General features: G+C 36.8%; 1 protein-coding gene across 12 annotated transcripts in view; it reads right to left on the bottom strand.

The window, feature by feature from the left end:
* The window catches only part of LOC114244325 (phosphatase and actin regulator 2), a 69038-nt gene that overhangs the window by 25732 nt on the left and 18692 nt on the right, over positions 1-24614 (bottom strand). For 8 of the 12 annotated variants that reach the window (XM_028176082.2, XM_028176083.2, XM_028176085.2 and 5 more), the window contains 3 exons: positions 7846-8013; positions 7290-7388; positions 3836-4021 (listed from right to left, as the gene is read on the bottom strand). In XM_028176082.2, the coding sequence (XP_028031883.2) occupies positions 3836-4021; positions 7290-7388; positions 7846-8013 (453 nt within the window). Of the gene's footprint in view, positions 1-3835; positions 4022-7289; positions 7389-7845; positions 8014-17403; positions 17745-22102; positions 22209-24614 lie in introns of those variants that run through there. The other 4 variants (XM_028176086.2, XM_089730608.1, XM_089730609.1 and 1 more) reach the window with 3 other exon arrangements.

Genomic DNA, 24614 nt, shown 5'->3' with positions numbered 1-24614 from the left:
TTACCGGTACCTCTAGTGTGTACAGTCTGACATAAATATTATTGCCATAAAAAAAAGAATTAACTCTGTCATTAAGATACGATTACGCAGTGGTTTTCTCTTTTCTGCCTCATAGTGATGTTAATATGCGGTAGGGTTGTAGAGAACCGAATCGATATGATATTATTACACAAAGAAATCCACTGAATTTCTCGTTGGGACAATCAGTGGATCATGATTCCGATAATGTAGTAGATTAATCGAAGCCTGTTGGGCGGATAATAGCAAATTCTTTCAAGCTGAGCCCTGTGAGCTCGTTCACCAGTCAAAGTAAAGCCGGAATAAATGCTAATTTTTAAGCCTGCACTCGCTTTGTATTTATTTAATGTTTGTGAATCGGGCTGTTAAAAGGTTAATGAAACGTACTCTGTTTGTTAGAGAAAAAGCTCTGGCCGTCTTCGTGGTGCTCGTATTCAAAAAGCAATTAAATCAGTGAACAATACAATCTGAAGAAAGCTGTAATATGGGTCCCTTACTTTAAGAATGACATTGCTCTTTTGGAAAAGATGCACGGAAAAGACGGTCAGAACATTAAAAGATAAACCCTATGAACAGCGATTGGTTGACCATAGAGAGAGTCTTATTGTATTAATTTAAAAAGTTACTGGTTTTTACCTAGTTTTATATGTTGAAAATCTTGCAATAAGAACGAAGATCTACGAGGACACCTACTAAAACTAACCAAACAACTCATAAGGGAATTTTTTTAAAGCACTATACAAAAGCGTGTAATCACACAATAAAACAGGCTACCAGAAGACGTATCAGCATTTTTTTCCCCTACCTAATCGTTGGTAGCCTATTCCAAATTCGTGCGGACCGATAGGTGAGCTCACGGGCTTAACCTGAGAATTACTAACACTGGCCCTAGCAAGAGAAGTGCTTCGCTGAATCTGCTACCGGACCGGAATCGCGACACACTGAGAAGATCCGGCGTTAAGCTCAGTGGGTATCAGCACCAATATTGAACTGCGTTAAGAACAAACTTGATTGATGTTTTAAATTTCAAAACAAACACTCAACTTATAAGTAGCTAGTATTTAAAAAAAATTGCCGATTTGTACTGAAAAATAGAAATTCGTATTTTTTTTTCCTTTAACATATTTATTTAATCAAAATATCTACCATTATTATCTACTTATATACATTGCTGCAAAAAGATTATTTATGCCTTTGCGATAGAGCTCTGGTGATCTAGATTCTACAAACTGCGTGAAAACATTTTGTACTGCCTCCTGGGAAGAAAACTTTTTATCACGTAGAAGTTTGTCCAAATCACGAAAAAAATGGTAGTCCGTTGGAGCAAGGTCTGGCGAATACGGGGGGTCACGAATGGTTTCTAATTGCAGTTCCTGTAGAGTTAAAACGGTTTCTCGTGCTGTATGAGGTCTCGCCTTATCATGGAGCCATAATGGTGAAGATCGATTCATGAGTCGGGGCTGTTTCACTGCAAGTTTTGCTATCATTATTCGGAGTTGGGCACAGTAGACATCTGCCGTTATTGCTTGACCAGTTCGGAGAAAGCTATAGTGCATAACAACATCCTGAGACACAAAATCGCACGGTGCGTTCATTAGCTCCGAACGCAACATTGATATTGCGAGTTGTTTGTGCAGCGTTAGTCCCACGTTGAAACTCGTATTCAAAAATCATTCAGAAGTATCCATCTTTCTTGTCTAAGCTAAATAAAAAAAAACAACTGAAAGTCGATAAAGAACGTAGCACATTTTTTAAAAGAAGAAACTCATAGGTAGCATTTGAAAAAAGTTTCACTCAAAAATATCAAACCATGAAGGTTCTATCTCAATTAGACCTATTACAATAAAACGGCAATTTCATACTTTAACCCCTATTATTACATACGATACGTATGTTGTTGCGTTTTTTAGATCGTTACTTAGGATTTGCAGTTTATAGACGCTCTGAAAGTTTATGCTCACGTATCTGCAAAAGCTTTTCAATTGGTAACGCAGCAACCAACTATCTAGTTTCAATGATAAGTTTTGTCGGGTGTTTTCTCACAAGGGGTGACTGAGTTACATTTTGTGTCTTACTACATGATCACATACTCTGTTTATAAATTCCAAATTCATTATTATAACATTTTCCTGTATATCCACATGTGTATAACACGATAGATTAACCGACCATTGGACCTTTGGTTTGTCTAAAAATAAAGTACAAAGGACCTGCTCTTTCCGGGATATATTATCATGCTTATTTTTCAATGAATGTACAACTCTGCTTTCTGAATATTTAAAAAATATATATAATTCTCAGACAATGGCCTTCTTTCTTTTTTAACCGACCTCAAAAAAGAGGACGTTCTCAGTTGGATTATATTTTTACCATATTGTTAACTCGGAACTTTTTTATGAACTGATTCTTTTTTCATTCATTCTTTTTTTATTTGAAAGATAGTGCTTCTCGTGTGGTCCTAATTATTTTTTTATAAAGATCTGACTAGTTTTAGTTATTCGTTAGGTTTTGAGTTATTCTAAATAATGAGTATTTTATTGACATCGATTGCATTTATGACATTATTCTCATTTTATTTCGTAGAAGTCGGTTTTATTTTTTGTTAAAAATTGTATTGTGATGGTAAAACGAATATAGAGCCATGTTGGGTTTTGTATGCCAAGCCAATCGCACCGTCGCACGTGTCAATCAATATATTGTTCTGCATATTATTTAAGAACATATTATTATTAATGTCTAGTCAATATCAGCTCAGTGTGTTCCCGTAGATATGAGCTGACGGCGGCAAAAGCTTGAAAACATTTGCATTTCAGTTCAATATTTTAAATTTCATTACGATTTCATATATATCTGGATATCGCCTTTGAGTTTCTGCCAGTTGCCTACCAGCACTTAAGATCACTGCTAACATGTTTGCTACGCTATGTGTTTCACACGTTGAATGCCATGATGGATACCATGTATCTATGGCATAGTTTTCTCTAGGACTGCACTAATATATCAAGAATCGTTGAGGTGTTTTGTCAAGAAATAACTCAAAAATTATGAGCGACTTACGGAAACAGCGACTGCTCTATATTTCAGATGACAGAGAGATGTCAAATGACAGGCACACACACAGTTTTTCTAATAAAATACGTACTTAACAAATGTTCACGATTGACTTCCACGATGAAGGAATAACATCGTGTAATAAAAAACTAACCCGCATAGTTATAATTTGCGTAATTACTCCTACCACTCTGCCTATTTCTGCCGTGAAGCAGTAATGCGTTTCGGTTTGAAAGGTGAGGCAGCCGTTGTAGCTATGCTGAGACCTTGGAGTTTATATCTCAAGGTGGGTGGCAGTATTTACGTTGTAGATGTCTATGGGCTCCAATAACCACTTATCACCAAGTGAGATGTGAGCTCGTCCACCCAACTAAGCAATTAAAAAAAAATCACAGTGTATGTCACAGCCCCATGAATCTGACTTATTGGCGGTCACAGGATGTCCGTTTCTAGTTTGGCATTGGACGTGTTAAATTTTATTTATTTTAAGACAGATCACCTATGACACTAATAGTCCGTTTGTAAGTTATGCTTTTTTTTCCACAGGAGAAAATCGCCGGATCCCCACCCGCGCGGCAGGTGGGGTATGTGGGAGTTGAACCTCACTAAAAACTCCTGCCGCTCACAACCGGCGCCCTACCTCGGACCGGGCCGGAACCCAGTCGGGGCTATTGAGACGGCGAGACAGGGTTAACGCAGAGCACATTACATCCATCCCGCCGTCCCTTGTAAGTTATGCTCAATCTATGGTAATGAAAATACTCACCAATGACGTTATTGTTTTGGTGGTGTGCGGCAGCGGCGACGGCGGCAGCGAGCGCCGCCTGCTGCTGCGCTAACTGCGACGCGAGTTGTGCCTGCAGCGCGACGTGCATCGCGTTCATCCGGTCGGGCCCGCAATTCGTTTCGGCCCGCGCCTCTTCGCCACCATACACCGGAGACAACTCTTCATCTAAACAAATATACTCGTACGTTAATGCGATTATATGTTAATGCGATTTAGGACCTCATGTGAGTCCGCGCGGGTAGGTACCACCGCCCTGCCTATTTCTGCCGTGAAGCAGTAATGCGTTTCGGTTTGAAGGGTGCGGCAGCCGTTGTAACTATTCTGAGATGTTAGAACTTATATCTCAAGGTGGGTGACGCATTTACGTTGTAGATGTAGAAATTTGAAAATGAATGAATTGTAGATTGTAGAAAAAACCTAATCTTTTTTTATTGCTTAGTTGGGTGGACGAGCTCACAGTCCACCTGGTGTTAAGTAGTTACTGGAACCCATAGACATCTACAACGTAAATGCGCCACCCACCTTGAGATATAAGTTTTAAGATCTCAAGTATAGTTAATGAGTCAAGTATAGGTAATGACAAATAAGATTAAGTACATATTCTATTGATTTTCTTTGCTAACGACCTCGCGTTCGCCGCCTTCCGTCCTACTTAAATGCTAATACACAGCTAATAGATAACCACGTGTACACGTAAACATACTCTACGTTACTACAAATAATACGCATAACCTAAGCCTTTGACCTCCTAATTCGGAGGCCCGCGTAGACAATGACGTGATAGAAAAAAATGTTTTACTAAAAACGGTAGACTGCGATGTGATTATATATGCAGTATCCTCCTATATAAATAATTTTATAATGTGTATAGGTAATGGAAATTCATCCTTTAACTATTCATAAATACAAAAAAAATCTAAAATCATAACTAAAATCAATTTTGTAATTAATAAGTTATTCGAGATTTGCGTAGGTTTGGGCAGCGGTGTGTGTACCCCTAACATTGTTCTGACATCAGCGTTGGAAATTATATAACATTTGACGGATCGTAAGCTAGTCTTTCTTACATCTCAATAAAAAGAGGGAGACTTAGATGCTATGAAGAAAAAAAAAAAAAACATACGTCATGTCACGGATTTTATTAATCGAATAAAGTTCTCTGACCTAAAATAGAAGCTACATTTTCATTCAAGACGTAGGTAGAGGAATAGACTATTTCCCCTTTTTTGGTCGAAAACAAGACTATTGACTTTAAAAATAAAATAAGTCCTTTGAATGCTTAACAGACTCACAGTTTTATCTATTGAAGGTCGTTATTATCCACACGAGATAACATTTAATGCCATTTTAATAGCAGGCCTCATTAAAATAGTTATTATGGGTTTAAAAAACCGGCCGGAGTGCGCGTCGGAAAACGCACTGCAAACGGGATGAACTTTCACGCTTCATTAAAAATCAATAGCCAATATATATTGATCGCTAAAATAAAATAACGTGTAATCGAAAGTTTCGTTAAGTTCAAGAACTGCATACGTTTTTTATTTCATCCTTCACTTATACACCCCATCATACTTATATTTTATTCATGAATTTAATACTTTCACCGTTGAGTTCATAGAACACACCTCCTAATTTCATACATATACCTACCATAACGGGCAACTCAACACCAATAAAACAATATATAGAACTAGTTTAAAAATTTGTTAATTACATGAAAAAGATCATGGAATCACTAGTTTTGTGAACTATTAATGTTTTATAATTTAAAATAACTACATAATACTTATAATTCCGGATAAAAGTCCGCGAATTACGACAAGTTACACAAAATTTACAATCCATGATGTCGTATGTGGAGCTGTTGTAAATTAGTGCATACCTAATCCATATTTAGCAGCCAGTTTACTTTGGCCTCAAGTGACGTCACACGTAAACAACTTGCTTTCTGTCGAGTTTTATAAATGTAACGAGGTAAGTTTAAATAGATAGAGCTGTCCAGTTTGCTGTTATGCTATAAGCCGCCAAGTAAAAGTACTGTGACATACAGATATACGAACATGACTATTATGATTTTCTCAGCCGAATTCAGGCTAATGCCATTTGACTGCCATACTAAAAAAAGCTAAAACTATGCAATGACGTAGGAAGGGTTGCTTAAAATAAAATTGAACATCAAAAAAATCATAACAGAACGTTTTTTACTTTTAATTGTACATAATTGTTTCCTTTGTTTTTTACGGTACTATATAAATAACAGCGTTATCATTACTATTATGAACACAGTAAGGCTTCGTAATATTTAAATTACATAAGAGCACAAACGATGAGAGCATTAGAAGCGTTTATTAGAAACTCTACAACGGACGTTGATCATTTGTGCAGTATGCCACTTTCCATGTAGCGATACCGCGTTTCATCATAAAGTAATATACATTTTACTGTGTAATTATGATCATTACAACCATAAAACATGCAACGTGTTACGTGATCTCATATATTTTCGTGTGTGTCACGATCGAAAGCGTACAAAGCTGGCCTAGTACCGCCGAAACTAATTAATTAATGCGATACTTAATTAGTTAATGCTGAGCGTAGAATATTGTCCAAATGTATGAAACAAATCATCAAACCGACGAAAACTGGTGGAAGTTGATCATTTTTTAACGGTTTGTAAAAGAAAAATCGAACCCCTAACTACTTTAATTTTCAGGTATTAATTGTGAAATTAAAATAAATACGTGCAATTCGTTCGTGATCCTGAACATCTCTCTGATAAATAAAAAATAGAGCAGTATCGAAAAATTATGTTATTAAAAATGGAAACAAACATTGTTTAATGATGAAACTATGTTCATTTCGCCAATTCGTTCATATGGGTGATCTTTAATACGAAGGACTTCTTAATATGATTTTTTAATTGATAAATTCATTAAATTCGAATACCATTTGTATAGTATTTTGGGGTATAACGACAAAGGGAAGATCTTCCATCGAGCGGGTGAAGTTGCTCGATAGAACGACGGTCCAAATATTTTTGTTCGATACTTGTATATTTGCAAGTTTAGATATCTTGAACAAGTTCGAAGCGCGATTCAGGCATCTGTCAAATATCTTGTGTTCTATTATAGCAACCGCCTATTCTATTAAGTAGGTGTCATAAAATGTTATTAAGGGCGTTCTCTTAGTACTATACAGGCATACTGCGATCGCCAATATACTGGATGTAGGGCGTACATTTAATCGCATGGGTAAGTAGCACCATCATGCATTTTTTGCGGAGAAGCATTCATGTATTATTGTTTAAAAGGTGGGACAGCCTTAATACTATATAATTGAGTTTTCGACCTCATGTAACAAGGTGTATCGCGGAATTTCGTATTGCGATATCGATAGGCTTCAAAGCATTTTTTGATTTAAACGAGAAACTTACTGGCTTCGGGTACTGGCGTAACAGGACTTTCTGGCAGTAGTATACCCTTCTGTACCAACTCATCTCTATTTGCTCGGACGGATATCTTTCTTTCTAACGCTGTAAAAAGATAAAATATATTATTATAGAAATTTAAAGTTTACTAATTACCATAAATAAGTGTAGGTTGCCAACACAAATAATCTTATCGCTAAGTTACTACATATATATTCATATCTATAGATAACAATGTATTTATATCTTAATTGATTCAGTCGATAATAATTTTGGTACATAATATTTTAATGCACATTTTATTTAAAACTTGCGTAACTAGGACATAATTAGATGTTAAGACTAACACGAGTTCTCGAGGTATTTATGATTATTGATTTGTTAAGTTAATTTAAAATACATTTTCACTTAACCGCCATTTTGAAAGAAAACAAACTATACTTTGTTAATGGCTGAATGATGGCTTTAAAAAAGAAATAAGGCGTTTGTTTAGTTTTTCACTTACACTAAAATTATGATAGCAACCACTGTGATTTGTACTACGTAATACTCGTAAACTTACTTCTAGAAGCTGCTTCGAATTTTTCGGATTTCTTTTTCCGTTTCCATTTCCACGGTTTGAACAGTCTTCCGAAGGCCGAGAACTTGGACTTGGTCCGTTCCGCGGGCGGCGTCCTCGCACCTGACCCAAGGCTATTCGTTCGCACCGCCGAACCATTCTGTTTCTTTGCTGCAACCAAATAAAATAATACGTTATGCTATTATTGAATATTCTAAAAAAAACAGAGGAACTTACAAGAGAATAGTGTAGGATTGGTAAGAATGGAACGTATAGAAAGAGTGTGGAACGGAGCGTTAAGATGTGAGTGAGAGAAAACAGTAAGAAAGGGAAAAGAGAATAACAGACAAAAGACAGAAAAAAGGAAGACGGCGAAGACGATTGAATGAGCAAGGCGTGAAAAGGGTGTCAATGAATTTGTAATTATTATAATAAAGAAGATTTTGGAAAAGAAGAGTAAAATTGCATCAATGGATAGTTTCTTTTTAGGCGTCACGATCCCAATTCTATAATAGTATGACCAATTATTAATCAGTTTTTTTTTTTATTTCCCTTGTAGGCAGACGAGCATACGGCCCACCTGATGGTAAGTGGTTATTGTCGCCCATGGACTTCCGCAATGCCAGGAGCAGAGCCAAACCGCTGTCTACCATTAAGTACTCTAAGTTTCCAGGGATGCGATTCCGTTTTTTTTAGATTTCTTCTTGAACTACTACGTCAACTGTCCTTAGTTGTAGAATTTCCCCCCTATTTTCCAATCTATTCTCCCCCTAAATGAGTGCGTTCGTGGACACACATTTTCTGTAAATCATGACATCAAATAGATGAACGCCAATAATTTACATCACTCACGCTATCACTGTAAATCTACATGGTCGTCCACGTCAGTATTGCCAATTAACTAAAGTGACTCCCGCTTTCTCCGAAAAATTCACAGGAAGTGTGTTTTATTTAAATAACTTTAAAAATAATCAAATATATAATTGGTTCATTAATAAAATTATCCCATAGAAATTGGAGATTATTTCATTAAAGGCTGTCTACGTTTGTATCAGTTAAATCCCCGCGCACTTAGTACGCTGTGCCGGCATGCGGACAGCAACCGAGAGTTCTTCTTTTAACATTCGTGAAAAAACATTGAAAAAGATTGCAAGACTGACGTACAGTATGTGCTGGGCTATTATCCATGCGACAAAACACCGAGAGCACAGACGAAAAGTTACAAACGGGCTCCAATAACGCCTAATAGATATCGCTCACAGACAACTAATATCGGAACAAGTTGGAACTGTTAAAAAACGAGTACCATTTCTATGCAGACATTCGTTTTCTTGTGTTATGTTTGTTTTCTTGTGTTCTTCTTCTTGTAATTAAATTACCAGTTGTTCCAAAGAAATAAATGAATAAAAATATAATCGAGGACTAATGTCACATGGGCAACTGACCCCAAAATAGTACCTGTACTATATATAAACGTGCTGTACTTCAGCAGTTCGTAAAATGACATAAATAGAGTTGTTACGTAAGTAATTTATTAATTTTTATTGACATACACATTTATCTAAGTCACTATTTAATATAATTAAATCCATTCACAATAATCGTACTATTATCGTAAATGTTTAGCACATGTTTGTACGTAGCTATTTGGCTTTTTTGTGAAATGCAACTTTTAAATTGTTAATGAATGTGTCTAGCTATTTGGAGCAAATAAATTTAATTAAAATATATTCGAAAGGTAACAAAGTAACAAATGAATAATATACGATTAATAGTTTAAACTTAAACTTAAATTATTTAATTATTGGTTTTTGTTTCTGCGTTCTTCCTATATTATTCTATTTATAGCTGTTTTTTTTCTCTATAACACACCTTTTTTTTGCATAAGTCAGGGGTAAGCGCCCTAGCGCGACCACTGAACGCACTACAAGTAAATATGAAGTACATACATGAGTTATACTTTTGAACTTTCAGTATTTTATGCCAGGGCGATTACTTACGCTCACGAACACGGCAGCCATATGACCATAAGACGATGAAAAAAAATCATGTCATAGATTTTCTATATTTGAGAAGGAAAAAAACTACAGTTGCTTTTTTAATTATTTATAAATTTTAATACGTTTTAATTTCAGGCTTCGAATTCAAAACTACCTATCGTCCTCACTTTTTGTATACAAAATCTCGGGATCCTCTTATGATACCTAATGACGCAGATCAAAGTAAAAGAAACTGGTGGTAGGACCTCTTGTGAGTCCGCACGGGTGGGTACCAACACCCTGCCTATTTCGGCCGTGAAGCAGTAATGCGTTTTGGTTTGAAGGGTGGGGCAGCCGTTGTAGCTATACTTGGTGGGTGGCGCATTTACGTTGTAGATGTCTATGGGCACCAGTAACCACTTAACATCAGGGGGGCTGTGAGCTCGTCCACCCATCTAAGCAATAAAAAAATAAAATAAAAAACTGCCACAACACACGGTTATTTCTTTCTGTATAAAAAAAAAGTTTTTTTTTTTTAATTAGACCGATGTCAGCACAATATTTAAAAATTAACAAATAACACCTTAGTCTTCCATGAACAATGACCGCGACACCTGAATTATCGAAGTGTCGGAATATTAAGAAGAGATTAAGCCATAAAAGTAACTTTATTATTTTTACGACTCCTAAAAAACAAAGAAAATACCGGTATATAAACTTAATGCAAGTGATGAACTATGTGAATTCCTATTTGTCTATTTAATTCTGCATTACTGACATTTCTTGAGCAAATTCCAAATCTAAAATTTATTCATTCAATAACGTCACAAACACAACGACAAGTTCAGTACAAGAGTGTGTGTGTGAGTAAGTACATAAAATGAAATCTGAAGACAATTCAACATCAATACGAATGTAGTTCTCGTAAGATCGGTACAAAAGTACACACATGTACATTGTACATCCATCCATCCTCACAATCAATGGCCCCATTATGTCGAGTCTATTGTGCGCAAGCCGTCCATGCCGATCACAACAACACAATACCAACCAACGGGTACTATTTTACTTATAGGTAAACTAGACATTTTCTATCACCAACACACCTTCATCATCTTGAAAGTCAAATAGATCACCGCAGCAAATTATGAACAACAAAAAAATCAGCTATAAAATGATTTTGAAATTAATGTTCTTCATGATATACGGAGAGAATAAACTGTATACTTTACGCTGGTAAGAAATCTATACTAATATTATAAAGCTAAAGAGTTTGTTTGTTTGAACGCGCTAATCTCAGGAACTACTGGTCCGATTTGAAAAATTCTTTCAGTGTTAGATAGCCCATTTATTGAGGAAGGCTATAGGATAAGCTGTGTAACATTGCGGTAAGACCAATACAAGTGGAGCTCCAATAAATAATGTTTCAAAATAGGGGTTTAAATAGGTTCATAACGTTCTATAATTCAAAAATATTTTCATTTTCTACGTAAATGAAGTGGGAGGTAAAATTTAGCGTTGTACCAAAGTAACTATTCCACGCGGACAGAGTCGCGGGAAAAAGCTAGTTTATTATAGAGTGGCAAGAAACAGGATAGGTTAATCACGAGAAAGGTAAAGTACCAGGTATGCATAATAAGCCGCAGGAGGATGTCATTGATATGCGGCAAGCATCAATCCAATGAGTAACTAGCTTCAATGTTCCAAGAACAGCAACCGCTCGCTTGTACAGAATATTGTACGAGTATTATTGCACGAGGAAACCAGCTTACCTTTTAAATACAAAACTTGCGTACGCTAGTAAGACTCCTAACTTTTTTTAACATCCAAAGATGGCTGTTGATAAAATGTTTACTTTAAAAGTGCAAGTGAAACTAAGTTACACAAGTAAATAACTTTCACTTAAAAAGAACAAAACGAGACTCGTGAATACGTCATGGAAACGAAAATTACGAAAATGGTCATTTTAAAATAAAATAATCAAAGCCGACTTTCAATAGCTCAATAGTTGTTTCGCGACACTTATGTTTTGTAGAAAATATTCACATGTAATAATAATCATTCACTATTTTGCGAAAGAGCCACTGGATAAAATTAATTTCTTAAATTCTTAATTTAATATGTGGATTAGATTTTTTTTATTTGGAATTGACTAAAAGACCTTTCCAATTTGTTTTAAATATGATGGTGTGGCGGGTAGCCATCATACAACGCAAGATAACTGACAGATGCCTGAATCTCGCTTACGACATTTTCAAGATAAAGCGCATATATACCTAGTCAGGTCATAAATTCTGTCACATGTTTAATGTAAAATAATTGAAACAAGTTTATACATTATGTAACCATTCATATACCAAAATGAACTTAACAAAACATAGATTCTTATGACACTAAAGTTTATTCAAAATGACCTCCGTGATTTTGAATACAGGCCTTCAATCTGCGCGACCAGTCGTCTATCGCAGCACGAACGAGGTCCATGTCAATATCGGCGGCTGCCTTAATCAAGGATGTCTTGAGTGACTCCAAATTGGGATGAGGCTTTGAGCACGCCTTTTCCTCCAAGTGTTGCCATATCTTGTAATTTAACGCATTCAAATCTGGACTGGAGGATGGCCAGTCTTCGTGCCGGATGAAGTCGATTTCACGCGCCGCCAGCCAGTCTTGTGTGCTCTTCGCTCTATGAGCTGGCGCCGAATCTTGTTGGAATACCCAGTGCCTGTTATTGAACATGGTATGAGAAGCAGGTTCCACAAGGTTCGTCAGGACTGTATTTTAATACACAACTGCATTCGTTTTTACACCTTTCTCACAAAAATGTACCTCTGTTAAGCCCCAATAAGAAACTCCCAACCATACCATGAGCGAGGATGGAAAATGACCTCGTTGGACACGCGGAATACGGTTGCTCGCTTCTTCACTACTGTGTGCGTACACCTTATCATTTTGTTTGTTATAGCTCTCTTCTACGGTAAAAAATTTTTCATCCGAAAACAGAATTTCCCGATATTTTTTTCCCGCGTACCGCTTCAACAAAGCGCGGCATCTCTTCAGTCTCAGGTCCATTAGACGAGCATTCAAACAATGTCCTGTTTTTCTTCGATATGCCCGAAGCCCTAAGTCTTCATTTAACACCCTTTTCACCGTGGTTCTGCTTAACCCCATCTGAAGGGCCAACAGTTTCTGCTTACGTTTCGGATTTCTTTGAATTCGCGCCTTCACAGCTTTTATCACTGCTGGAGTCCTAACAGACCGAGGGCGACCACTTCTTGACCTGTTATCTACACTAGAGTTTTTTTTTTTTTTTTTATGATTGAAAGTTTACTGGTGGCCCGAAGGCCTTTCCAGTTTCACCAGGACAGGTGGGCGAGCAAAGGCTCAGCCAAGAGGGGTGGGATTTGCTAACAACTGCCCGAGCGCCTCCGAAGGAGACCTAACAACTCAAGAGCAATTGTTTCGCGAATGAATCTACTACCGGATCGGAATCGCGACCCGCTGAGAAGATCCGGCGAGAAACTCAGCGGGCTGATGCATGGGTTAGGTTGCACGTCGACCTCTTTGTCGAGTTCGACGAGTACGGTTACCGGGGTCCCTAAGCCTGCCCCTAGTATTAGAGCTGAAGGCATCTAATGCAAAGGTTATTGGATCTGATGGATCCGTAAGGACATGTCTAGGGCGTCGACGGTGACTGGCTCCTGCATGATCAGGATTCGGGGAGTAGTCAGCGGCGGCTACGATAAGGCGATTATCATGACGCATAGCCTTATCGAAGTATCGTTCCGACGCTGACTTCATGTATTTCCGAATTGATTCGAGGCCCAGGTCGTCGTGTAGGTCAACGTTCCTCACGAACCACGGAGCCCCGACAGCTAACCTGCAAAAGCGGGATTGTAGGGATTGGAGGGTGTCTATGTGTGTGCGGGCCGCGTGAGCGAACACCACACTCGCGTAAGTCATGACGGGCCTTATGCAAGTTTTGTAAAGTGTCACCTTGTTCCGAAGGGACATTTTACTCCGCTTACAGATCATGGGTACACTAGAGTCTTCATTGTATCGTTTGATGGTACGATAAACGAATCTTTTGGTTATATTCAAATTTTTCAGTATATTAAAAATTTGAATTGGCGCGTAACCGCAACGATGCAACGCAATAACTGCAACACGGTCTTCTTTAAGCGTCCACTCCATATTTAAAAATGAGTAAAATTCTAAAAGTATACATTTTTATTTTCATGAACAATTCGAAATTCGAATTCAATAAACTTTTTTGTGGCCAACATTCTAAAAGAAAAGTTTTTACTGTGTGACAATACTTATGACCTGACTAGTTACAAGTTCCAAACAACAACATTCGGACCGTCGGTCTACCGAGCAATATCACCCGCTCGGTGGAAGATCTTCCCTCTGTCGTTAAGCTTCTCCAAAATGGCGTTATTTTTTATTTTATCAATAATAATAATGTATTTGAATCCAGCGGTGCTTTTTCAAGGGCAAAATAAATATTTAACTAAGAGAGCTAAGAGATTTTTTTTTTCATTAGGTATATTATTAACCTTCATCATCAGTCTACAGATGTCTAATTATATAACTTACTATTTAAGGTAAATTATCTCAAGACATATAAATCGCCTAGAAGGCTTTTTTCGAAGAAAAAAAAAGGTCGGTTTTAGCGATAATACCTTTCATTATACTCCTTCTTTTTTGCTTTAGTTCATATACTATTTGCCTATTGTGTACCAATGAAAAGAAATATAAATAATAAATACAGATAAGTTTAAAAAAATGTATTTTATTTAAATTGATTTATAAACGACACGCTTTGAAAAACGTGTTTCAAGTAAATAAAACCAAGTTGATTTGAGGTGAGTCAGTGTCTCGTGTCGGCGGTACTTATCGCCCACGATGTTCATTGATCGATTAATGCAATGGTGCGGCACCACACTAGCACGCTGCACGCCGCCGTTCAACCGTTCACACTTCTCACCTTGTACCAACTTTGTTTTAAGGTCCTTTTACCTTCTACGACCGTGACCGCATCCAACACTACGATAAATTTTTATTGTCATCAATCTCTATCTACTTTGTCTTGGTCTTGAAATAATCGATTAGATTTTATTATATTTTTTTTTTTTTTCTCAAACATAGACTAAAATAACTAAATTTTTTTTATTGATACTTATTAATTCATTGTTAGTACCTACGACTTTTATACTTTACATAACTTGAGTGGTTATTCTAAGAATGTGAATCTACAAACAGCGGTATTTCCCGAATGCTATGACAAATTCTTCTTTAACGAGTTTTGAAAATAATCCCTGGCGCCTTCTCTGTGCCCCTGTCACTGCTGATCTCCATGAACGACGGTGACCATTCACCAGCAGCTGTGCCCCTATGTTTGTCTATTTTCAAAAGCAATATAATATATGTTTTTATACGAAATATTAAGTGACACAGATATCCGTTATAAGAGTAAGTTACATTTATTACGAACAATCCATAATTACGTTATTTCAAATAGATATCGTTCAAGATGCAACTGTTGACCTTTCGATTGACAGGCCACAATCTAAATAAACCTACTTAGGGTCTGTTTCTCACTGTATCAACAAATTCAATATTATTATTTTAAGTATTATTGCAGAAACAAAAATACTAACTCTTTTTCAAACCACATTTAAAGCATAATACAAAAGTACAGTTGTCCCAAATACGGACACAGCTTTAAAAACGGCAAAGGTTGACATCATCGAATTGTGAATAATCATCACACACACGCGGCGAGATAATATTATTGCAACACTTACTGGTCGGATATGAAGATTAATAGATAGGTAACAGGAACTAGCTTTTGTGTGCCAAAAAATTATAGACAAGGACACATCAAACGTTTCGAACGAAATTCAAACAGACTGCTGTGTACAAGTACATATTACTAGTTTCTTCATTCGTATGTTTAATAAACTTCATCGCAATTATCAAATAAACTAAGTTGAAACTTTAGTGACTCAACCAAAGTATACCTGTTGTAAAGTTAAAATAGTTAAATTAGTTAATTGATAAGTTATTCTTTAATGGGAAATAGTCAAAGGAGATGAAGTTTTATCATGGACATGCCGATCGCTGTCACGAAAAATACAGATGGAGGAAAAGAATAAAAAGAAAAAAAAATATTATATATAATTTTCGTGTTTTAATACAACAATAAAGGTGGAAAAAAAGAAGAATACAACAATAAAGGCTTCGATAATTGTCTACCAGTACCGCTCTGATACTAAATTGTTTGTTAAAGTGAAATAGCGAAAACGTGAGATTTATTCATGTGCCAACAATCCCTCGAAATTTTTTTATGGTTTCGTGATCATAATACCATCACCTATAACAGAAGTATTAAAAGTTGTATATTCATTCTAAATTTCTCTGCCTATTTCGGCCGTGAAGCAGTAATGCGTTTCGGTTTGAAGGGCGGGACAGCCGTTGTAACTATACTGAGACCTTAGAAGATCGGTGGCGTATTTACGTTGTAGATGTCTATGGGCTCCAGTAACCACTTAACACCACCCATGTAAGCGATTAAAAAAAAATTCGCATATTCAGACTGATTTAATAAGAATATTCAATTAATCACCAGGTCATAAAACCTGGTTAACGTTGTTAGGTAGATCGTATTCAGAAATTGTACTGGCATATCACAATACGACAAGCACCTTTGCTGTTGCATCTGCGAAATAATAATGTGCGAATAGCTGCGATCAAACTTGATCAAACTTTCGACAGAATTTTGTTGCTTGGTAAACGAAAAGAATGCTTGGAACGTCCAAACTAGAGCCGTTTACATGATAGGTGTGTAGGCCAGTACTTAATTATAAAGAGCTGTATCAGGAATGGTCACAAATCTCAAATTTAAAAAATAATTTCATGGTGAAAAAAAATTTAATTCATTGTGTTTTGTTGACTGTAGCATTTTGTTTATTTTAACAAACAAAACAGAATTTGAACAATTCCCTCGGTACTTTAAAGTACTTTCTATTTAATCTGCCTTTTCTCCTCTATTTGTCAATCGCTTTTCTTTTTTTTTTTTTTGTTCAATAGCCATTGATGAGCTACAGTGATATAATTCTTAGGGATTTTTTTTTTTTCAATTTCCACGTTTAATACTTAAAGAACTGGAATCGATTCCATGAATGGGTTTACTAATATATTCTTACGTCTAGTTTAAAATTAACATCTTCTTCAAATGAAATTTAATTTTGGGTCTTAGCTATAGTAAAATTTCATAATAATCGCAATTTTGTAAATAAAAACTTTGAGAATAATAAGAATTTTAAAGTTAAACAAAACCAAATAATAACACTAAGTACTTGGTAAAGTCAGCCATTTATTAGTTAATAAAAAAGCTGATCCTTAAGTTTCTTATAATTCTACTTCTACAATTCATTTAGTTACATTATTTTAAAACTTGTGAATGCTAACAATGTTTAATTACACTACGGAGGCCGAGCAGTTTGCGCGACTCTTGATTTCGCAAAGCTATTGTTAGGAATGCGGCGCGGGTATTCGAGACAAAAAAGGAGGGACTGACCGGCAACTGCAGCTACCTCCTTCGCTCCGACGTGTAAGAAATCAGTAAGAGATAGTGAGCTCGCTATCAATTGCCTCCGCTCCTGAAAGTCGAGTTGGTCGAGACTACTGGTCCTAGTCCCGCGCGCCGCCTGTACGGGCGCGCTCAGCGACATGTCAACTACGCGCCGCCATCACGTACGCGTAATGACATCGTCGAGAACGAATCAACAGTAATTACACTGTCAGTGAGCACAACACAAAGCACACGGAATACAATGCCGTCATTCACACAATCACTAATACGCGGTGAGGTGCCTGCGCCGCGAGGGACGCTCAACGGCTAACTGGCGCGCGGACCGACAACAAGACGGGGCAGGGCAAGGGTGGGGGCTCGCCTGCCTGCCTGCCTCTGTCCCTCCTGCATGTTGCAATGCACTTGCCTCGGGTCACATCATTGAAACATCGTTAATAGTCGTTACGTTAATAAAGGCACAACGGTGAATAGCACATGGGGACTCCTTCTAAGACGGCAAAATACGAATGTTGGAAATCGATATACTATGTAATATCGTTAACTTAGAACAACTGTACAAAACAGCATAAGAAGAGAATTCTGCATTGAACACTTAACCGCATACCACCAAAAAAGAAACACCTTAGAAGCCTACCGACAGCACTATGATTTTTTTAGCAGGTCGATTGATTTTAACTTCAATCTTCAAAATTGTCATTAACTAATCATTTAACATACATCACATATTATATTGTACAAAAATCATTCTTTAGATTTTCTTGATGGTTTCGTCAAAGTTCCGCAAAAATCATTTTCGCACTGTGAATTAATGTGTCACACATGAAGTTTAAGGGTAACGAGACTAGAATGTGGATCTATTAAGGTCAACAGCGACTGTGATTACTTTCTTGATGGGATTCATAATTGTATCCCTAACAGAATCTAAGATAGTAATTATAATTGTTCTAGCTATGTTTGGAAAAGCCTTGTAGTAGCCGTGTTTGGAAAAAAGTGACAAACGGAAGACCTTCCACCGAACGCCTGTATTTCTACGGTAGACCGACGGTTCACATATTGTTCTTCGGAGCTTTTAAACAGCTTATTTTATATCGTTAACGACATAAAGTTTTTTCTGGTCATCGAAAGTGAGCTCTGATGCTGTGTCAGTGCCCTGAGTATTCCATATAGTTCCATGCCATGCCCGAGATTTGTATCGCCGAGTTTTAAGGATCTGCTACGGGGTTCTAATGGGGTTACAAAGTATGCGTGCCGCAGCACGTTGAGCAAACTGCGATACTGGCTTGGTGTGTGATGACTGCTATTGATAGCTTGCGTTGAACTTTGAGAGTTTAGGAGCTGCGTAAGTGACGTCACGCTGATGGTATACATGTGAAAACTGCCGCAAAGATCTTTCACCGAGCATATATTATCTCTGGTAAGCATATGAAAAATGCACGAGTATTTAATCACTATTTACCTCGACCATTTTAGTTTTCAAGGAAAAACGCTGTTATTCACTCGCCTACCCAGCTTCATAACTAGTTCAGAATATGATAATAAAATGAACCCATCGAAATTTTTTCCTGTGATATTTTGCGAAGACTTCGTGTAAACAACATTAGAGCTATTTGAATACAAAAATCCTACAAAACACATTTAGTGTAGTTAAATTACGAAAGCTTTCCTGTTTAAAAGATGAAAAATAGCCGTGACTATGAGAAATAACATCAAGGTTCGTTCTAACGTCGCACACTTCCACTTTTAAAAACTTTTTTTTCGAACTATTAAAATTGTTAGGAAAAAACCAGATGCTTATGATGGTAACCAACAACCGCATGATGGAAAACTAATAACAACAAGAACGCAAATTACGGTTAGATATCCGTAACTTAAAAGGAAATAATGTTACCAGCTCTTGCATATGTAATAGTGATTTTATACAGCGTCTTCTAGTGATCAGATGGTTAAGGTGTTACAAATTAAGTTTATGATATAAATTACTATAAATAATAAAAACGATCGTAAATGCAACATGGCCGATTGTGAAGAGGAGCCATCAGTAGATAGTCGGTAAATGAATGTTCACGATTGTGTGGAGAGTTGCCCGATCATGGCGGCGATGATGGACGATCATTTGTTGGCCCATCATGGCCGATTGTGAAGAGGAGCCATAAGGCAGTTAAGGTTCCCGAACTTTCTACGCTAAAGCCACACTGAAATCGGTGTAGTAAAATCATTCAATCATTCCTATCGAAGAAAATCGCACCAGACTAGGCCGGTTTTATGAGAGGAAAAGGTACTAAGAGGACAGGTTCTACGACAAATAATTAATCGAAAAAGCAAGAGAATTCAACAAGCGCGTTTACGTATGCTTCGGTCGGTTTCTCTAAAGCATTCGACTCTGTTAAATGGCGTAAGCACTGGGAACCCTTAACTGAAATGGGAACATCAAAACATCTAGTGCACCTCATAAAACTATACAAGAATAGAATGTATAATATCACCTATACACACATTCATGCATATATACATATATTGATACATACACATATATATAATTAAATATACATGTATTATATCACCGATACTATTCAACATCTACACTCATCATGAGAATTACTCTCGAAGACTACGAACGATAACATTTTCATTGAAGGACCTTGAAATCTCTAACCTCCGTTACGCCGATGACCTTGTTTGCGACTAGTATTTCCTTCATCGAAAATCTTCTGGCAACGACGAAAACAGGGAGTCTCAAATTCGGCCCCAATATAAACAGCAGCAAAACTAAAGTAATGAATGTCGACAGAGCCAACAACAAGTCGCCAGAAGTCAGATGTATCGCCAACTGCCATGTCGTAGAGTCTTACATTTACTTTTTTTATTGCTTAGATGGGTGGACGAGCTCACAGCCCACCTGGTGTTAAGTGGATACTGGAGCCCATAGACATCCACAACGTAAATGCGCCACCCACCTTGAGATACAAGTTCTAAGGTCTCAAGTATAGTTACAACGGCTGCCCCACCCTTCAAACCGAAATGCATAACTGTTTCACGGCAGAAATAGGCAGGGTGGTGGCACCCACCCGCGCGGACTCACAAGAGGTCCTACCACCAGTAATTACGCAAATTATAATAATTTTGCGGGTTTCATTTTTATTACACGATGTTATTCCTTCACCCTTGAAGTCAATCGTGAACATTTGTTGAGTACGTATTTCATTAGAAAAATTGGTACCCGCCTGCGGGATTCGAACACCGGTGCATCGCTTTCCCTCATATCCAACGAATGGAAGTAAAATCAAATCAGTAAAAAAGTTCTTGTGGTTGTTAGTAATAAAATTATAGGCTTATATAATATCTCTTTTAATCGTGCTATTCATGTCTAAGTGTCGAGATCCCTCCACTCTACGAGTTTAATCCACACGATGTTGTGCTACCTCGTCCAACCTTCAGCTACACTGAAAGAATCGTTGACGGTATTATCCAGTTAAGCGGACCTGTCAAAATAACGCATTGGATTGCGCCATCAGGCTTATATAGGTAAGTATTATACCACTTAAACCGGAATAAATCAGTATTTATTACATCCGCATCCTAAAAAGGCAGATTAGACGATATCCTCGATCATGAGCAGAAGAACCCTCAAGGTGAATTCCCTGAAATCGTCGAGGGTGATCATGTGATTACCGCCGTGGCTACGATGTCATCACAGCAGAGCACATGCTCGCTGTTTCTTTCCGGCGACGAAAGAGGTGCAATGCTCTCGTCACCACAGCCGGATTTTTCCTGTAGCTGTCTACCGTCGTAGCTACGATAGTCAACTTCTGCGAAAGTAGGGAGAATAGAGTCTACTATATGTCAGGAAGTGGCCTCACTTTGAAGAGAGCTCCTTTACTATGATGAACGGACGCCCGACCAGGAGCAGAATATATTGCACTCAACTTCTGCTCTTGCGTTACATGAATGATAAATGTCTCAGGCCCTCTCAATATTGGTTTGCAGATCGGTGAAAAAACTTTGAATAAGTTTAGGCTCTACTCCTTTTTGTTATGAGAACGAGCAAATGGGACGGAACGCAGCGCTCTACGACCTCGCTACATAGCGAGGTAGTTGACACCACGTAAGCCGTGAACTACTACTCATGTGCAGCAGTAAAAATAGGGTTTTAACTGATACTTTCATCACTATGATCATCAGCCAACAGACGGCCATTGCTAGACACAGCCACCCTATACGGAGAACTTTGGTCGAAACAAAAAAAAAAAAATATTCTCAATTACTCTAGCCGGTAGCCATCCATTTTGTAGCTATACGACAAAAGGGAAGATTTTTCACCGAGCAGGTGATATTGCTCGGTAGACCGACGATCTAAGTATTGTTGTTCGGAACATGTATACTAGTTTAAGCAAGCTTATCTTGAAGATGGCGTAAGCGAGATTCAGCATCTGTCAAATATCTTGTGTTCTGTGATGACAACCGCCACAATCACACTAAGCAAACAAGTCAAATCAAATTGAAAGGCTAATGAGATATGAAGATTATTTTTTTAATTTTTCCTGTAAAACCGATACAATAAATAATACTAACATCAATATAAACCAATGCTTTGTGAAACCAATGAGATATGTAGATTATTCTTGGTTTTGTGTTTGTTGTAATTTCAAAAGACGTAAGAACTATATAAATATGCACAATTACTTACAAACATCATCATCTACAATACCAGATTCGCTTCTGGTATCATCATCTATCGGTCTGTGTCTCGATTTAAGTTTTCGAGTCAAACCGCCCATATTGTCAAAACATTTTACTCAACCTAAAACCATAAACGACAGTAAACTACACTATACAATACTTCACTTCAACGTAACTTTTCCACCATAAAACACATTTTTTTTATTTTCCGATATGCATAGAGTACGAATTCAAACTAACAATAAGGCACTGCTTATTCTTCAAAGACAAGATAAGATAAGCGGCAACTGATAGTGTTATCAAAATATTTCTCTATTGGTACTCGGCACCTGTAGATGTATACATTTTCCTACAATATTAATCAGATATATTATTATTATACAAGGTTGCATATACAATCGTAATTATTAATTAAAATTAAATTTAAATGAAAAGTTGTTTTCAAGACAGCATTCCTGAAAATAATAATCTTTGTTGTATTATCTAGCTTTGACATAATGCTTCCGCATTTTTCCACACATAGAGAGACGGATTTAGCGGTAAGCAGTGGTCCAAATAAACATATTGTTTATGTCATGTAATAAACTTTGGTGTCTATCAACATAACCCCATTTAAACATCAATCGATTTGTCTACTTCATAAAATTAATGTAGATTCCATATACCAGTAGAAGAGTCAAATTCTAATTCGCAGGAAGTTTTAATTTTATAACTAAGACTCATCGAATGCTCTCAAATGCGTGTCGTGGTGAGTGAGTGGCTTAATTTTTTCAAGAACAGTGATTATGAGGTTGGAAAGCCATTGGAGTGGACAAGAGAATGTTTACAGAGTTGCAAAATTTGAAACATTCGTTGATCGAGACTCGTTTTAAAGTAAAGAAATATTAGCATGGTCTTTGGAAGTAGCTAAATAAAGAATTTCAAATGCCTCAAAGTCATAGGAATTATTCAGAAGCAAAGAAATTGGAAGGCTGTACCACTTGAAACTGAAAAATGTTGAAAGGATTTGTTTGCTTGAATAGTTGCTTGATAAGTAAAAATGGGAAGTATTTCTTTATCACATTACGATTGAGGCCGAAAAATGACTTCATTATGATAGCGTTGAGTGCGGAAAATCATAGGGATTTCCCAACCACAATCTACTGTCATTGGCCAAGCCGAATATACATAGCTACAAAGTCTGCTTGTATTTGCTAAAACCAACTCGGCGCAGTGTTAAGGTTATTAAAACAGACTGAGACGATCAGGCTATCATTACCAAAAGTAATTTATTCGTTTAAGCGGATCATTTGAATGACAAAGGTCCCAGTACGGGGAGAGGTGAGATAAAGTGAATTAGCAACATGACAATGCTCGATCCCACCATGCAATAGAGTCAGTAGAGTAGTCAATGTAAGAGACACGTTAAAATGGGGTGTATTATGAGGCTAACTGCAATGGCGAGAACTGGCTCCGAATACTCGATTCGATCGATGGCACACAGCTAGACTGACCCTTCCCATGTTATCAAAATGTAAAAATTTAATCCGTTCGTGGGTCGTCTCAAAGTATGTCTAGTTATTTCAACGCATTAGGAAGCGCGAAAGATGGTCGAAAGTATAACCAGCTTCTTTAATAATGTCTCGAGTTTTAAAAACGGAAAGTCAAAAAAAGATTTGTATGAGCTAAAATGGTTTAAAAATTATGCTTGCCGCTCTTCAACCTTTATAAAATAATATTTTGAATTGACTATCACGATATCAATTTGAAACGGGATTTTTTTCTTATCTTAAGTATTTATAAATAGCTGGAATCACGCTTTTGAAACGATACACAAAGTTCCCACTTAATTTCGACTTTTAACATATTCGTGTGGTGTAATATTCATATTCACATTTAGATTTTATATGTTGTAACATTTAAATTCATTTAGGTACGAAAAAATACTGAAATTTTTCATTTAAGATTAAAAGCGAAATTTGATAAACAGGTCAGTTCCAATCTGTCGCTGTTTGCAAATTTATTTATAACGAATTGAGTCGAAAGGATGCAGGTGATGCAAGTGTTATATATTCTTAACAAAACCCACAGCACACCATACACAATAAGTATTTTACATTTAATAAAGAACTATCAATTCACAACTTTAATTATAAATTCATGAAAATAACATCCGATGTGATGTTTTCTGTTTTGCAGTTACAAAATATAAAAAATATGTGTGTACCTTACGTCGAATTTCTACGAGGTGATGTAAACCCAGTATGGCGGAGCAATCAAGTGTTTCGGTTTGAAGCATAACAAAATAGTAATTTTAAAGCATCTAAGACTTCGATTTATTTGGTAAAAGTGCCCAATTTGATGCTGTCCAACGATTTCTGTGCAGTTTTAAAATTCGTTGTGTGTAACATAATGTAGGCTTACGCTAAACAGAATGTATAAATATTTTTAAAAATTAAAATAGATACATATATAATGATATGTTTAAATATAAATAGTGTTATTAACTAATACGAAAGTAATTGTCCGTTAAGTTTTCA

This window comes from Bombyx mandarina, chromosome 10 (assembly GCF_030267445.1).
Source record: "Bombyx mandarina strain Sakado chromosome 10, ASM3026744v2".
Lineage (NCBI taxonomy): Eukaryota > Metazoa > Arthropoda > Insecta > Lepidoptera > Bombycidae > Bombyx > Bombyx mandarina.
The sequence above is the reverse complement of the archived record's forward strand: the minus strand, read 5'-3'. Positions and strand labels throughout refer to the sequence as shown.